The sequence below is a fragment of the Ustilago hordei genome (genome assembly GCF_900519145.1).
Source record: "Ustilago hordei strain Uho2 genome assembly, contig: UHO2_contig_20, whole genome shotgun sequence".
Lineage (NCBI taxonomy): Eukaryota > Fungi > Basidiomycota > Ustilaginomycetes > Ustilaginales > Ustilaginaceae > Ustilago > Ustilago hordei.
The window spans coordinates 370,550-386,693 of record NW_024545282.1 but is presented as its reverse complement, the minus strand read 5'-3'; the positions used below and the strand labels follow the sequence as shown (position 1 = coordinate 386,693).

The following is a 16,144-nucleotide window of genomic DNA, read 5'->3' as shown; positions in this document are numbered from 1 at the left end:
TCTCGTGCGAATACTAGCCGCACGAGAATACTCGATCGATATCTTCTCGCGCGAATACACGTCGTGCAGGAAAGTTCGACACTTGGCATCTTGCAAATCTTTGCTTGTATATTATCTAGATCTCCTCCTTCCTTGCTGAATCCATCTAGTTACACCATTCCACCGCACATACAGCTTGCGCACCTAATAACGTAACACTCGCACTGCCGCTGTTCTGTTGCTGCGTGCTGTTGCTGCGTGACTGATGCAAACGTGCGAGAGATTCCAGAGAGAATTCAGAGAGAATTAATCTGCCGATCACGAAAAACTCGAGGCAGCACAGCGCAGTATTGCTATCACCAGGTCCATGAGTAATCGCACAAAAACGCAATTTCTGGCTGCCATTTTCGGTGCTCTATTTCCATCCTCAATATTTTATTTCTTTTTTCTTTTTTCTTTTTTCTCGAATTAAGGTCGGCGATATCGAACTCAGCCCTGAAGGTCGACATCACATCGCAATGGTGTGCAAGAAAGAGGTAAAGACTTGCTGATAGCACAGAAGGAATCGTGATGACTAGGATCGATTGCTATCCTATCCTCTACAGTTGTTTGAATGCAATGCGCCCCTACTGGTATCATCATTCGACACCACAGAGGCCGCTTTGCTATGGGGTCTTGATTGAGCCGAAAAGTGTTCGCACATGTTGACCAGATGTGCTGTCGGTCCACCTGCATATTCACCCTCAAAGCTCACCAAATTCGAGCTGTTTGATCCAGAAGCAGGCAGAGCAGTAGGGGGAGCCGAGTTGGTACTTGTCGCCCTACCACCGTCGATCCTCTTTGCTGATCGATCTCGGAACTTGGCACTCGAGTCAGGCGGGAGATCTGCTGAGCGACGGGATTCGACTTGAAGAGTATTGGTCGCTGAAGCAAAGTGCTGCACGAGATTATCTGTCGAGATAGCCCTCGAGGAAGCAATCGAGTGGGATCCTACCAACGATCGAGCCCGAGATCGAGTACCGGTGACTGTCCCGCCTGGACGAGAATCGAAGCGGAACCTGCTGGGCGAAGGTGCACGCGATCGAGAGATCGTCTGCAACTCTCGTCCACCTCTTCCACCATGCAATCCGTGGTGGTGTGGGAGATGAGCATGAGTGAACATCGCCTCGGCCTCATGCTGGCTGATCTGATGTCCTCCCAAAGAAGAATGCGCCTCTAACTCAGTCCAAGAGGATCCTCCTGGAATAGCCTTTCGCAATAGCGCAGCCGAGATCTTGAACCCTTTGGCAATGGCCCAAGACACCAAGAACCCAAGCAATCTCCTCTCGATCGAATAGATCAAACTAGCAAACGGAATTACACCTTCAATCGTCTCCCTCAACCCCCACGTATCTTCATGTCTCACAATCAACCCAGCATCGTTGAACTCTAACCTACTCATCACTCGCAGCTGAACACTGCACAACGACTTCAACACCGCCCTAGGATGGAACAAAGACCAGATCAAGGTACGGAATGTCTGTCGACCCAACCCCTCGCTCGTCCAGTGTGGAGTGAGCGCATCGGCAGGGATGGATGGACGCGATCCAAGTTGCTGCTGAACCGTCTCTGCGTCGATGTAGTGATGCGCGTTGTTACCGTGGCTGAGGTTGTGCAAGGTGGAGCTCGAGGGTGGATCAGAGTCTTCTCCGTTGACGCTGGGTGGAGTGTTGGCGGTTCCGGAGAGCGGACGGATGCCGTTTCCGTTGAGGCCGCCTGCAGAAGGTGCGTGTCCTGGTGTGTGGGGCCGAGAGCCGCCCCAGATGCTAGCGATGCTGAACGGCGTTGTGGGGCTGTGAGGATGACTCTGCGCAATACGGGAATAGGCGCTGTTGGCATAGTCGATAAATGGATGTGGGGTCATGGGAAATGCAGAGGCAGAGGCAGAGGCAGAGGCAGAGTAAGGATAGGAAGCTCGTGGCGTGCGGTTCACATCACTTGCATCCGGGTCTGGCGTGGGTTTTGAGTTGGACGAGCCAAAGAGGCTAGGGAAGAAGGTGACTGTGATGGTATGGTCAATGATTCCTGCTCGTGTGCCGTCGAATTCAAAGTCAGAGCAAATGACGTCTCGCAGCTCTGACTGAACATCCATACCAGGCAGAGCAAACGCCATGATGAACTGGTTGGCAATCTGGTCCCTTCCATGTGCGGAGAGCAGGGGAGATTCGAACACAGCTCCGCTCTCGTAGTATCGCGATAGCATTTCCTTCACTTCCTCTGGCTTGCGCTTGCACGAGTAAAAGGTGTTGTGCAGACCCAGAATGATATTTGTAAGCGTGCTGGGACTGGGTGGACGAGCACTGTAGCCACCTCCCATACCCAGTCCATGCATGCCTGGATGACCGGAAAGACTGAGATGGCTGACACTGCTGGGACCTGCATGATGCGAGCCATGAGCATCGAAAGCAGATTGCAAGGAAGCGCCGTCGACGTTGGGTGGCGCGACGGAGGAAGAATTGAGGTTGAGGTTCATCGGATGTGCGGAAAAGGTGCTGCCTGAACTGCTCTGTGCTCGACCATGACCACGCATGGACAAGCTGGAAGGTGTCTTGGGAACTGCAGATGTTGCAGGGAAATAGCCCTCAGCGTGTGAGCCTGGTTGACGTGGATGATGGTGCCAAGCGGCAGGATGAGCGTTGGGAGGCTTGTCATTGGCCTGGAACGAGTTTTGGCGACGGTGAAGTGATGACGCCGCTGCTGGTGCTGCGGGTGTTGCTGATACTGAGTGTGTGTCTTCTTTGGCGGTAGCATTACGTGGAAGGTCGATCTTGAGGTCAGCAGCGAGCTCGCCGCCTGCTTGACCAGGGAAGGATACTGAAGTCGACATTGCGACTGGTTATGCTTTACGATAGCGAAGCGGTGATGGTCAAGTGGATGTAGATGGCCGTCGATTGAGGAGGTCTACAGGAGCGTCTGGTTCTGTTGATGGAACAATCGTTCAGATGCCACTCGTAGTCGGTGGAACGACGGAAAGGTGTAAGGCCATGACGGCAGCGATGCATTGTCATTGTCGTTCGGCTGCTCGATCTCGCTTTCACGATGAAGCCTCCTGTCGGCGCAGTTTACTTTTCCATGTCGATCGACGTTTGACCCACATCAAAGCTTTCGACATGTTTCAGAACAACACTCTGCGATGAGAACTCGCATGCTTCAGACAACGTCTCGTTAAAGATAGGAGATAAGGTCGATGGCGAGCAAAGTCTCCCGAAGCAAGGCGGACATGGTGAAGCTTGAGGGCGGAGTTAACCATCAGCGGGGCTTTCAGGTGACACACACACACACATATGCTGAAAGTAGCAATCCAATATGATGATGTAAGCTGACATCAGACGATACGGGAGGGATCGGGCGAAGCCGAGCTGATCCAAGATCGGGTACAACTTGGTCGCGCTCGTTGTCAGACTTGGTTAGGGACGTCATCTCTTCTTTTTCTCCGATCGCCGATTCATTTTGAAATTTGAGACTGATCTGAGATCAGATCGCCGATTCATTATAAATTTGAGGCTGATCTGAGATCAGCTTCTCGACTCCACTCAACGCCTGTCAAGCAGCGCAGCCGAAACTCCCCTTTGTTGCACCCTCACCTTTGTCTGTCCCTTCCTTTGTTCCCATCGATGGCAGAGTCAAGCCAGCACAACAGTTGCCTGTTGCCTGATGCAGTCTTGAGCCGCTCAACATGGCCACCGTGGTGTCTCAGATGTGCAGCGCAGATCATCCAGCTCAGCTTGGAAGGGTAAAATTTGTCCTGTTGTGACATGTCCTAACCGATGGTCGGCGAATTTCCTCATACTTCTCTGCAGAGAAGGGCAGCCTTTAACTTCTATCCTAGTCTCAGCCCGCTTCAACATCGCTACCCCACCACACCCTGAGCTCAGCACAGATCCCAGAGAGCAGTGAGGGCTCGAGGAGTGTTGCCAAGGTTAGGATCTTCTCTCCAACGCACGCGGATTTCTTCGTGTGCTCTCTTGAGCATGGTTGAGGCTTGGAACATGTCAGCGTACTGCCAGCTGATAGAGCCAAGTATCAGCTGGTCAAACAGCAAACCAAAGATGGCGTGCAAGGGCGGCAGCGCTTGCTTTCCCGCTGTGTCGGCACGCCGACTTACTCTGCAGTAAGTTAGCTTCCCTTTCTCGCATCAAGCTGAGCTTACCCTTCCTTAGTCTTAGTTCCCGTAACTTTCTTCTCTTCATCCATCACCATACTCGTTCATATCGTCGTTTGGTCGTGCCCCACCTTCTTTTCCACCTCTGTTCTGTTTCTACATACCGTTGGTCGGTCCCACCCTCTTTTCGCCCCTACACGAGTAAAAGAGAAAGCTAGCTAGTCTAGTCTGCATTCATCCTTTCGTCGATCGAAAGGGAAGCTCGTTTTCTACGCTCTTTCTTACATCCACTTTCTTTTTCGCACATCTTGGTGCAGGTCACCATAATCAGCAGGAACACATTTTTTCAATCTTTCTCAACGGAATCACATACAGCAAGGATGATGTTGTTACCACTTGGAATGCTCGCTTTGGTGAGCTTGCTTGCACAGTCCGCCACAGCTATGCTAGGGGAATTGCCGGAGGGATATGTTCCAGGACACATTGCTCGCACCACCGCTGGTGCGAGATACATTGCAGAGAAAAGTGTAAGCTATGTACCGGATCGACACACTTCGCACGGCTTGGGGCGGAGGAGGTCGATATGGCAAGTGTTATTCGGCGAAAACAAAGATGGGATGAGGCGGAGGGCAGTCCCTTCATCCCGGATTCTTTCTCGTCGACCGAGTACCCGCATCTCCCCCCGCAAACGCTCATGTAAAGCTCGCTCTTCGAACTCCACCACCTCATCCTCCGCCAGTTCATCATCTTCTTCTCCCTCAACTCCAACGGGGGCTCCGGAGGATAGCAAAACGGGCACAAATAAAATCATGGCTGGCTATTGGGCCGACTGGACCTCATCCACCTTCCCCGTCACTTCTATAGACTACACCAAGTTCGACAATCTCAACTACGCTTTTGCTATCCCCACCTCCAACCTCGACCTCTCCATCCCCACCGACCCCTCCGGCAACCTTCTTCGCAGGTTCGTCAAAGCTTGTAAAGCGGGAAACACCAAAGCGTTGCTCTCCATTGGTGGGTGGGGTGGATCAACGTACTTCTCCCTTGCTGTACGCACCGCAAGTGCTCGAGCTACTTTGATTGGGAACATCATAAAGTACTACAACACTTACTCACTCGACGGTATCGATCTCGATTGGGAATATCCAGGTCAAGTTGGAGCGGGAAATCACTTAGATCCGAGCGACACAGCAAACTTTCAAACTTTCCTCACTCAACTTCGTGCAGCATTACCCCAAGGAGCACTCATTACAGGAGCAGTAAGCCATACTCCGTGGAGAGCAAGTAGCGGTCATCCAGTAGCCAGTGTCGCCCGTGCAGCTGCAGCTATGGATTATATCATGATCATGAACTACGATGTTTGGGGATCCTCCGCTAATCCTGGCCCCAACGCACCACTGGCGAATCTTTGTGGCAACTCAACCCAACCTCAAGCAAGTGCTGCGGCAGGAGTAAAAGCTTGGTCTGCTGCTGGTATGCCCCGTAATAAAATCCTCCTTGGCATTCCTGCTTATGGATACATCAACACTTCCAGCAAGAAGACACTAAAACAGAAACGCGCGGTACAATTGACTTCAATGGACGCCTCCACCTCGTCCGGCCAAATCAGTTTCTCCACCCTAGTTAATCAAGGAGCTTTAAAGCTAGGAGCAGAGGCATTGTACCATGGCAGTGGAGGCTGGGTCAAATACTGGGACGATTGCTCGGACACGCCCTTCTTGAGCGATGGGAACAAGGTAGTAACATACGATGATACAAGTAGTATCTATGATAAGGGAGCTTTTGTAGGTAAAGCCCGGATTGGTGGGGTGAGTATGTGGAGTTTAGATGGCGATACGAAGGATTGGGCCTTGACGAATAGTGTTATTGCTGGTATGAGCTCGAGCTGAGTCTACTGTTGCTTGTTGATGCTGTTTGCTTTCCGTAAGAATGTTGACATTTTCTTACTGTACCAGGCTTCGATGTGGGTTGCGTGGAAATGAGATCGTGGGTGAGAAGCGGATGGGTTCAGGGTTCCGTACTCTCTTTGTCGGTAGCTTTCGCACTTTCATACCTTCATGTCTCGGTGTCTAATTGCGCCAACTCAAGATTGCAACTGCACCATATCAACTTCGCATTTCATAACTTCATTTGCAGTGCCGAGTCAATTTTTTGCCTGTGCTTTGTGACGACCATCATCATGCCTTCTGCCAAGTCCAAGAGGCTATCTCTGGAGACTACTGTAGCCCCGAAAATGGCCAAAGGCTGGATAAGAAAAGCCAATAGGAACCTGCTTCGGTCCATCAAAGGTGAAGCGCTAGGCCAGGAGCAGCACTACAACATGAGTGAAGGTGACCAAGACCTCTCAATGGAGCTCCCCAATGACCTTGCCAACCTGCAGGCGCTGGCTTGAACTTTGTTTTGATCGCAAGAAACGTAAAAATGAAACGGTACAATGACGAGATTGATCTGCTCCGAAAGTGCTGTGGTGCAAAGTGCGGAAGCTATCGACAAGGAGAGTAGTGTTCAGTTCGAGCATTGTAGAGGCTGGCGAGATTCTCATAAATCATCCGCGCTCCTGCCCCTGCTCCCCTTTCCCCCCCCTTGGTCCGCCTCATCGCACATCCAAACATTGTCCGAACGACAATGCTGAACGTCGCAATTCTTCCCGCAGACCCAACGCGGACATGTCTCTCAATCCGTAACCTAACGTCGACCCTTCTCTCCCCCTCTTCCTCTCCCTCTTCCTCCCCCCTATCCCCTCACCTCACCATCCACGCTTCCCTCACTCCCTCAGTCACGGCTTTAATCTGGCTCCCAAACATAAAGCAAGCCAACACCTCTCTCGAACTCTCGACACTCCTCTCCTCCCCCGCTGGGGGATCGATCAAGTTCATCCAAATGCCAATGACAGGAATTGACGATTTCATAGCGCTAATCCGATCTACCAGCCAAAAAATCACCTGGAGTTGTGCCAAAGGTTGCTGTGCAACACTGGTTGCCGAACACGCACTTGCACTTGCACTTAGCCTACTACGTGGCCTAAGCAAAACTGGATGCATGACATCTTGTGAAGTTGCAAGTCTCTCTGGTAAAAGTGTCGTAGTTATCGGAAATGGAGGTGTTGGTAAACAAATCAACCGATTCTTGCTGCCCTTTGCATGTCAAGTGACCATGACTGATTCTATTACTACCAAAGCTCAACTTTTGCAACTATTGCAAAAAGTGAGCCTGGTATTCATTGCATGTCCCTTAACCGAGGCAACAAAGGGAATGTTTGCCCATGAAGCTTTGAGTGCGATGCGAAGTGATGCAGTTTTGATTAATGTTGCCAGAGGAGAAATCGTTAATACGGGCGCATTAATCAATGCAGTGAAACATGGAAATCTCAACGCTGCAGGTTTAGACGTGATTACTTTCACACACGGCAAACAGGGCGAAAAGGAGAAAGAAGAGCTGGATAAGTTGGTGAAGCAAGGAAAGCTTTTGATCACTCCACATGCAGCTATACCGCATCATATGATCGAGGCCTTGTTGGGTGAAAGGATCAGGCATAATTTAGAGGTGCTAGCGACGGGTAAAGGCGAGTTGATGGGTGTTGTTGATCCGAACAAAGGCTATTAAATGCCTGTTCTCTTTAAACAGCAAACATGGTATTGCAAATCTACCAAACGACGACATTCCAAACTACTTTGTAGATCCGCTCTTTGTTTCCTCTTCAACCCCATCCTTGAATCTTGCCGTATTCAGCCGTCTGGCAATCATTCCAACCGTCTTGATCCTTGGTCCGCGCCATGGTGAAAACGCACTCTTCCTTCCTCTTGCACCATTCCGCGCTTCTTCGTTCTGTAAGAGCTCCGGTACACCTTCTGCTCCAGCAGAGTGGAGTGCACAATGAGTCAAAATCCACCTGAACCCAACAGGAATGCTTAAAGTCAACGCTTCCATATCGAGCAAGATCCGAACAAGGAAAGGGTCCGGAGAATGGGCGGTCGATCGACCGCGCGAATTCCAATGTATGCGCGAAATGATGAGATGGAGGAGTTGGCTAGTGGAGAGTGTGGTTGTGTCGAGGTCGTGCTTCTGTTCGGCGTCAGCTGGTGTGGTAGCGGACCAAGCTGGAGTGAGCGATGCGAGGTTGTCTTGGCTCGACGCGACGGTGGCTGCTTGGTCTTGCGAAGAAGAAGCCTGCACGCCGACAGCGGCTTTTTTAGCAGCATCCTTGTAGCCGCGACGCAACTGCGACAAGATCTCGGAACGAGAAACATGAGATTTGCTGCGCTGGATCATACCAAATCGACGACCAAGGACGCCCAACAGAGCATCGAAGAATCTCGAGTCCAGCTTCATGCCTTCATGGATGTCGCTGATCTCCTCCTCCTCTCGCTGCTTACTGCGCACTGAGGGCGCTGACTCTGAGTCTTTGCTTGGATCCGACTGCAACCAGGCTTCCAACCGCTTCCTCCTCCAACGATTAAGCTTCTGCAACAGACCCCAATGATGGACCAAGAACGCATACTCTCGTTTGGCTAGCACTTGTGCAGCCCTCCATCTCAGACCCTCACCCAGATCGCCAACACTGTTGTGTGACCTGCCAGCATATCGTCGTGGGCGTAGTGAAGCGACAATGTTAAAACCTCGAGCGTACTCTCGAGAACGACCGATGGAGTTGGATGGTCTTCTTGCACCGACACGAGCAGGACGCATACGCTGGGTCCTGGCTGCGTGCCGCACGATGGGCATCCTAGCAGCTTCGTTGGCAAGCACCTGCATGAGCAACGTGGCAGCCTCCATGGGAACCTTCCAAGGCCTCCTTGCAACGTCGATGGAAGGAGACCGTAATGCACTCTGCAGACTTGTGCGTTTGATGAGACGCCAGATTCGCAGTGCTAGGCCGGTCTTGCCTGCTTTGACTGCGAGATTGAGGGTAGCTGTCAAGACGTGCGGGTCCAGAATGGCATGTCGGGATGCTTGGTTCGCTTTGGGTCTGAGCGGCCTATCTGCGGAGGACGAAGAGAGTTGCTGATCGTCAGAGAAATGTTGGCCAGGAGCCCGTCGGCGCGCATAGCTATGGGTGTTGAGGGCAGGGTAGATGCGCATGACAATCTCTTTGACACCAGCATGACCAGGCTCGTGGCGAAAGCGGCGCAAGAACAAACCTGAAGCGGTGAGGTACTGCAGCAGCGAAACCAAGCGGTACGAGTCGGCGTGGGCAATCGCGGTATCAATCTGATCGATCATAGGTCGGAAAGGACATGCTTCGACTTGGATCGCTGCTACACTTGCTGAAGCTGCGCTGGACTGGAACTGAGTTGATGCTGACGATGGCTTGGGCCCGGAATGAGTCTGCGACTGCTCTGAGCGTTTGGTGGTCAGCACAGCCCGCGCCAATGACTCATACCGCTGCGTCGTGGCTTGACGCAAGATAGTGTTGAAGGTAACGGCATCGGGCTCCAATGGTGGCTGCCGAGTTTGGGTCATGTGTTGAAAAACCTCTTTACAGATCGAGGGGGAGTTCAAAACGGAAAGTGCGTAGTGAATGAGCTGGTTGTACACGGCAACTCCAATGGCCGGACGAATGACGGGATCGCCGCCAATGAGCAGTTGGCCGGCTGATCGTGTCTTTCCATCGGGCAGCGACTGCATGTATTCGCGCAGATAGTATCGGATCACTTGAGCTGCACCAAGCAACCTTTGTCGTTCGGCGGCATGGAAAGACCGAGACTTGCTCTTAGTTGCATCTGCGGCGCTAGACTCGTTGAGCAGCATTTTCGTCTCGAAGCGGCAGCATGCTGAGAGGATCCAGGTGATCTCTGGTGCGCTTGGTGTTGGTGGAAGTGGCAGCCGTCCTCCACGTACGAGGCGGATGAGTTCGATTAGGGAGTCAGCATACTTGATGCGTTTGGCGCTGAGTGCCTGTCGCTCGTGGTCAGAAAGCTGAGACAAGAGATCGGGTTGAATGCGAGACAAAAGCTCTTCGATCTGTTGCAGGGCACGTGTGATTTCTCGCAAAGCCTGTGAGCTTGGCTTGCCCATCTCTACTACGAGCGCTGCCTGTCGTCGAATTGGAGATCTGGGTCGTCTGGCTTCTTTGTGAGCCATCCACCAGGCTCGCACTTCGGCAGCATAGGTCTCTACAGCTAGAGGGGTGTGAGCTGAAGCAATCATGGCTCGTACAAGTGCTGTTTGTGATAGTGTCGATCTAGGCATGTGGGCAAGGTGCATGGCGGAGAGGAGCGAAGTGGCGGCGTCGAGATGCTCGTGCGAGTCGAAGCGTCGAGAGGGTCGAGCACTAGATGGTGAAGGTGCCAGAGTGAGCTGTGAGATGACTTGCTGTGCGATCAAGGCGAGTCGAGCAGCAGCGTTGGAAGCAGCAGTGTTGGAAGCAGCAGTGTTGGAAGCAGCAGTGTTGGAAGCAGCAGTGTTGGAAGCAGCAGTGTTGGAAGCAACAGCTGCCAGTGATGGCTCTACCTTGGAACTCGGAGAAAATTGGTTAGCTGTTGTCGAGAGAAGCGGGAGTTCAAGATGCGAGATCGAACGTGGGTTCCAGCCGAGCTTGACCAGGAAATGGCGAAGTACAGTGGCTGCTGAAATAGCTTGTCCAGATGCGGATAGATAGAGAGCACCATCGGCAAGAGTCTCGTAAAGGATAGCACGTGCTGTTCTAGCTCGTAACCTGGAATGAATGCGACAGAAGAGAAGAACAAGGCGTCGACACCCTTTGACGACGGTTGCTGGCTGTATCTCGGTACCTTTCTGAATGGCCTTTCTGAGGTTCGAGCTCTGCTGGCGTAAAGAAGCAAGCTCAGCGACGGAAGCAGCTGACGGCTTGGGGCGACTGGTAGGTGGAATGATGGTGGTGTCATCTGCTGTGAGAGGATCGAATGCGGAAGGGTGAGAGATGCGTTCTTCTTCGAGATGGCTGTTGGCATCTTGCTGAACTAAAGCATTTGAGGGCGGATGATGAATGAGTGGGTGCGGTGGATTGTAGTGATGCCGTAAGAATGTGAAGTCGGGCTCAAGGTGATTAGAGAGATGCTTGCGATGGTGGGAATTGTCTTGGTGTACCGGAGCAAGCTGTTGTGCGGCAACTGAGACTGCTCTTGTTGGTGCAAGCGAGGATTTGAAGCGAAGTGCAGTCCCTTGCCTCGCTGCTAGTGAACTAGAGCTGCAGGCGAGATCGAGGCAGGAAGAAGGATAGAGGAAAGATAGAGGCTGCGGGACGGGGGCAGGTGGAGACAGGAAGCTCTGCGGCGAAGAGGTGGATGAAGATGATGCTGGTACTGTTGGAGGTAATATGAAACGCGAGGCATGTATTGGTGGAGGTGGTGGCGATGGTGGCGGCAGGCTTGATGGACCAGCGACATTGGGATTGACCACATTAGCTCGAGCTATTGAACGAGACCGTCGAGCTTGTCGGTGGTGGTGGCCGCACGCATCGGCTGCGCTGGAGAGTAAGCGCTTGTGAGGCATGAGCGTGTCATCTGCCGAGGACGAGAGCGGGCGTGTCTGCTCTCGATCCTTCCTCGGTAGAGATGACTCGTTGGGCTACAAAGGAGGAAAGAAAGGGCTATCTCGATCGATGCATGGGAATGTGCCTAGTCGTAGCGGCCTGAATGTGGACAGGTACCGCGATGTCGAAAGGAAAAGGGCAAAGTATCCGGGGAATATGTGAAGGCTCGTTTCTTAGAGGACGGAGGAAAGGCAACGAGATGCGAACTGCTGAGTCCAAGTGTCGATGTATATGTGATGCAGGTGTATGGGAAGAGAGTGACGAGGTGATGAGCTTTGTAATGTTTTATCGAGATGTTAGTTGGTTAGTTGGTTAGTTGGTTAGTTGGTTAGTTGGTTAGTTGGTTAGTTGGTTAGTTGGTTAGTTGGTTAGTTGGTTAGTTGGTTAGTTGGTTGGTTGGTTAGTTGGTTGGTTGGCTTGATAGACTAGGCCGGCTTTGTTGAAGGTGTAAGTTGCGGTTCGTGGTTGGACAGAAAGAAAAGTTGCGAGAGCCAAGCGATTCTTTGTTTCTTCTCAGCGCACGGCCAATCTCTCTTTCCGCTTGGCTAACAACTATTGCCCGAGTTCCGCTCCATCACGCTCATCCATGTTTGACAGTCAGGACCGGTGAAAGTATAGGCAAAAATACTAGGAATGAAGTGCACTAGGGGGTTTAGCTCAGTTGGTAGAGCGTTCGCTTAGCATCCTGCCTAAGTTGCGAAAGGTCGCGTGTTCGACTCATGCAGTCTCCATTTTCCTTTTTCCATTTTCCTTTTTGCTATTGGCTGCTGAAGATTACGATCCAGTGAGACGCTGAAGGATGACGCAGAGCCCTGCTCATTGTCAAGCTCGGCCATGAAGTAGCATACTCCCACGTTCGGTATGAGCCTCATCGATGTATATATGTATATCAAGCTGAGAACACTAGGTTCTTGCCACATTGACTTAAGGGGGTATCAAAGTTTTTGCGATTTTAAAAATGCGGGTTTTTTCGAGAGTGTGTTTTTGGAGGGAATTTGAACCCCCCCCAAGGAAAAGCAGGTTTCCAAAAATGCAATGAAATCATATGGCTGATAAAATGTGTAACCTAACAGTGGTCATGTTACTTGTTGCTCTTGTCACTATTACCCATTGCTTGCTTATATCTTGCTTTCCTCTTCACACAATGCACTCAATGTAATGTTTCATATGGTGGTGAGAAGAATTGTATTGAACAGAAGAAGAGAGAGTGCCTGTCAGATTGAGAATGGTTGTGTCAAGACTTGCTCCTGTCTCTGAGCTGATGCACTTTGAGTCATGGCAATGTAGTCCACAGTAGTCCTCTCATGACATCAAGACAATGCAGTAGTGTCTTCCTCATTGTGCCCAGTGGATCTGAACAGTGCCTGGAACAAACCCTCTCAAAGATCATGTGCAGCAGAACTTTGAAGTCTTGACACTGCATACTGTGACATTCCTTGTGTTGCAGTGGCAAGATCCAGTTTGTATTCCTGCTGATTTGTGCATCTTGTCCTCCTGAGCTCTTGTGTATCACTGGCATCAAGTTGGAGGCTTTGAACAACCTCACTCACCTCATCCTCAGAGAAAGAGGGCAACAGCAGGTTGGCAATATCAGCAGGATGGTCATATTGACTTGCAAAGGTGTGGGCAACAATGCAGGCTTGGATCGTCTTGGCAGCAGTGATGCAGTCCTTGAAATGGTAGATGTTACCACGATAGACTGTAAGGCACTGGAAGCAGTTCTTCAGGTATGCAATGGCATGTTTGACTCATACTCAGACTCGAGAGAGCATGTAGTTGAAGTGTCAAAGGTCTTGACTCTTGTTGGCAGCAATGTGAGAGAATGGTCCAACTGTGAAGGCAGAATGGCCATATCCACCATCAACCCAGATGAACTCACCATCGTCAAGGTACAGGTGAGGCTTCTTCAGGATGTTGCTGCCTGAGGCCCAAACCTTCGAATCCTGAACACTGCCAGGCTGTCCAACAACTGATTTGACAATCCGCAGTGAGTGTGGCAGGATCACCAGCGCTACATTGATGCTGTGGAAGCCTTTGTAGCAGAAGTGCTCTCGACTGAGCACTCCTGGCTTCCAGGCAAGAGGGATGTGTGTGCCATCCACCACAAGCCAGCCCTTACCCCACTCTTCAACCCCAGTTGTATTGCACACCCAGGCAGAAGCATGTTGTCTCTCTCCCTCTGAAGCAAACTGCATGACCTTGTTGTTTAGCTCAAGGAGGCCAGTGACTGTGCGATTGGTGTATCCAACAATGCTCCCAACACCACAACCACATTGCAAAGCAGCGTCATGTTCACCACCTCCATTTCCAGAACAGCCGAGTCTGTACAGAGCCACTGAAAGAATCTCTTGCACTTTGTTGAGAGACATCACACCTGAGCTGCTGTAGTTCCACCGGAAAGCCTCTGTTTGCTGGAGTTGGATGGCGAGATTGTTGAATGCTTCAGGCGACATACAAACAAGTCCATGATACATCCTATGATTGCTTGATTTGTACCTGTTGAGAAGGTGGATAAGCTTATCGGTGTGGCCAAGAGGAGTGCAATGTGTGATTGTGTACCTTTGCTTGCATATGAAAGTGTACAAGCAGACAAGGTGTCATGAGAGCGGAATTGGGTCACCATCATCATCCAAGTTGTTGATGTCAGTGCTGCAGGAGTGCTGCACTCTGTCGGTGTTTTGGATGACCTCCACAGGTATAGAGAGCTCGAGAGTGTGGACAATGTCATTGAGAATTACTTGCTTGTTGCTGTAGTGCACCATGGCTGGAAAGAGGAAGGGAGTTGGAGAGGGAGCATGGAGAGGGGGGATGGAGAGGGGGGATGGCAGCAAGAGCGATGCCAAAAGGTTGCAGAGTGGAGTGGTGGTAGTAATGGAAGAGGTGTGAGAGTGAAAATTTTTGTTTAAATGCTTTTGAGCTCATTATGTGACTGTGCTGCACATCATTTTTATTCACCTCATACTTGCACTCTACAGAAAAACACTCAGAAATGACTTTGCATTGAGACTGGATGATAGTACATGTAATGCTACAAGACAGGAAGATTGAATGAAGAGTCCATGTTGTTGTTGTTGCTGGTGTTCTGACAAGCATCCTGTTTGACACTGGCCTGAGAAGCAAGGAGGCACACCATCTCCATCACCATTTCATGATCACACACACAAACACATTCATCACACTCTTTCTCCTCCCTCTCGTGATGCAGGTACATCTCCTCGCACTTGGTATGCTCAGCCTCCAGTATTTTCTTGCATCTGGTGCATTCCTGTTCAAGCTGCAGGCAGATCTGAAGGGTATCAATGGAAGAATGATAGAAAGCTTCAGCAAGTGTGTCACACTTGTGATCAAGGGCACCTCACTTGCACTTGGTGCTGGGGGAGAGCTGGGCTGAAGATTGAGAAGAGGTGGAATCAGAGACATCCAAACTGCCAGCAGTGGAGGAAGGTGGTCAAGCCTGCAAAGGTGGAGGTGAAGGTGTGTTAAAGATGTCATCATCACCAGTGCCAGCAAAGGATGCACCAGAAGTGGATGCAACAGCAGCCAGGGGGTTGGTGGGTTCAATCAAGTCGAGAATAGGAGGCAAACCACAGCCGTGAGTGCTGTGATTGTACAGCTTGCTGCCACAAATATCCATGGGTATGTCAGCTGAGCCATTTGAAGGCATGTCAGGCTTGTCATCGCTGGTGAAGTCGAGACTGGGAGTTGTGATAAGTGCTGCAGGATCAGCATTGAATCAGCCATTCTTCATCTCGTGCATCCTTTCAAACCAAGCATACTTTGTTGACAGGGCAATGCGAGATACATAGGACTGTTTAAAATTGAAAGTATGAATCAGCATCCAAGCATACTATTGCAAGCAACAAAGATCACCAAAACTTACCAGGTTGGATGCATCCATGTCCTCCAGCAGTGTACCAGCTCCAGTGGGTGAAAGCTTCTTCTTCTCCCTGTAGTATGTCTCTAGCAGCCACCTCAGCTTGGACTTGATGCGATTGGGATCGACAGATGCACCTGGGAAAATCATCTTGGAGATATCCTGAAAAATGGGATGTTTGCAAAGTTTGAGGGCTGGATCGCTCTCAGCCGATTCTCGAGATGGCAGCAGAGTGCGCTGGTAGGAGTTGTTGTTGTAGAGGATCATGACAAGGTGAAGAACATTGGCACCTGACCATGTCAAGTTCTTCTTGCCTGTGGCAGATCTAGAGGCTCAAGTTGGACAGGAAGTGTGGATGTCAGGAGCACTTGTAGAACCAGATTGAGACAGCACAGGCACACTTTTGGTCTGAGTTGCAGAGCTTGTAGGTGTAGTGGACTGGCATAACAACTCTGCAGAGATGTCACCAGAATCATCAGTGGAGGAGGTCATGTTGAATGAGTGCAAGGAAGAGGGAGTGAGCAAAAGTGCAATGAGATTGAGGAAAGGAGAGAAGATGTGGAGTGATAAAAAAACCGTGTTTTTGCAAATGTGCCTCCTGAGCTGCGTTTTTGAAAACATGGTTTTTTTTCCCTTTGCAGAGCTTATGTAAGCTTTT

At 50.8% G+C, this 16,144-nt stretch overlaps 5 protein-coding genes and 1 non-coding gene across 6 annotated transcripts; 3 read left to right on the top strand and 3 right to left on the bottom strand.

Annotated features, from left to right (window-relative positions):
- Positions 1-571: 571 nt before the first annotated feature.
- Positions 572-2,845, bottom strand: UHO2_06709 (uncharacterized protein; the record flags this gene model as incomplete). The annotated part of the gene is made up of 1 exon (XM_041558878.1): positions 572-2,845. The coding sequence occupies one exon, from the start codon at positions 2,843-2,845 to the stop codon at positions 572-574; it is 2,274 nt and encodes a 757-aa protein (XP_041414812.1).
- Positions 2,846-4,500: 1,655 nt separating this feature from the next.
- Positions 4,501-6,009, top strand: UHO2_06708 (uncharacterized protein; the record flags this gene model as incomplete). The annotated part of the gene is made up of 1 exon (XM_041558877.1): positions 4,501-6,009. The coding sequence occupies one exon, from the start codon at positions 4,501-4,503 to the stop codon at positions 6,007-6,009; it is 1,509 nt and encodes a 502-aa protein (XP_041414811.1).
- A 736-nt stretch (positions 6,010-6,745) lies between these two features.
- On the top strand, positions 6,746-7,723 carry UHO2_06707 (uncharacterized protein; the record flags this gene model as incomplete). Its single annotated transcript, XM_041558876.1, has 1 exon — positions 6,746-7,723. The coding sequence occupies one exon, from the start codon at positions 6,746-6,748 to the stop codon at positions 7,721-7,723; it is 978 nt and encodes a 325-aa protein (XP_041414810.1).
- A 63-nt stretch (positions 7,724-7,786) lies between these two features.
- On the bottom strand, positions 7,787-11,572 carry UHO2_06706 (uncharacterized protein; the record flags this gene model as incomplete). The annotated part of the gene is made up of 1 exon (XM_041558875.1): positions 7,787-11,572. The coding sequence occupies one exon, from the start codon at positions 11,570-11,572 to the stop codon at positions 7,787-7,789; it is 3,786 nt and encodes a 1,261-aa protein (XP_041414809.1).
- A 686-nt stretch (positions 11,573-12,258) lies between these two features.
- On the top strand, positions 12,259-12,343 carry tRNA-Ala(AGC). The gene has a single exon. It is a non-coding gene; the product is annotated as a tRNA-Ala (tRNA).
- A 2,717-nt stretch (positions 12,344-15,060) lies between these two features.
- On the bottom strand, positions 15,061-15,978 carry UHO2_06705 (uncharacterized protein; the record flags this gene model as incomplete). The annotated part of the gene is made up of 4 exons (XM_041558874.1): positions 15,061-15,307; positions 15,389-15,420; positions 15,493-15,776; positions 15,888-15,978. 4 exons carry the CDS (start codon positions 15,976-15,978, stop codon positions 15,061-15,063), a joined length of 654 nt encoding a protein of 217 aa, XP_041414808.1.
- Positions 15,979-16,144: the final 166 nt, after the last annotated feature.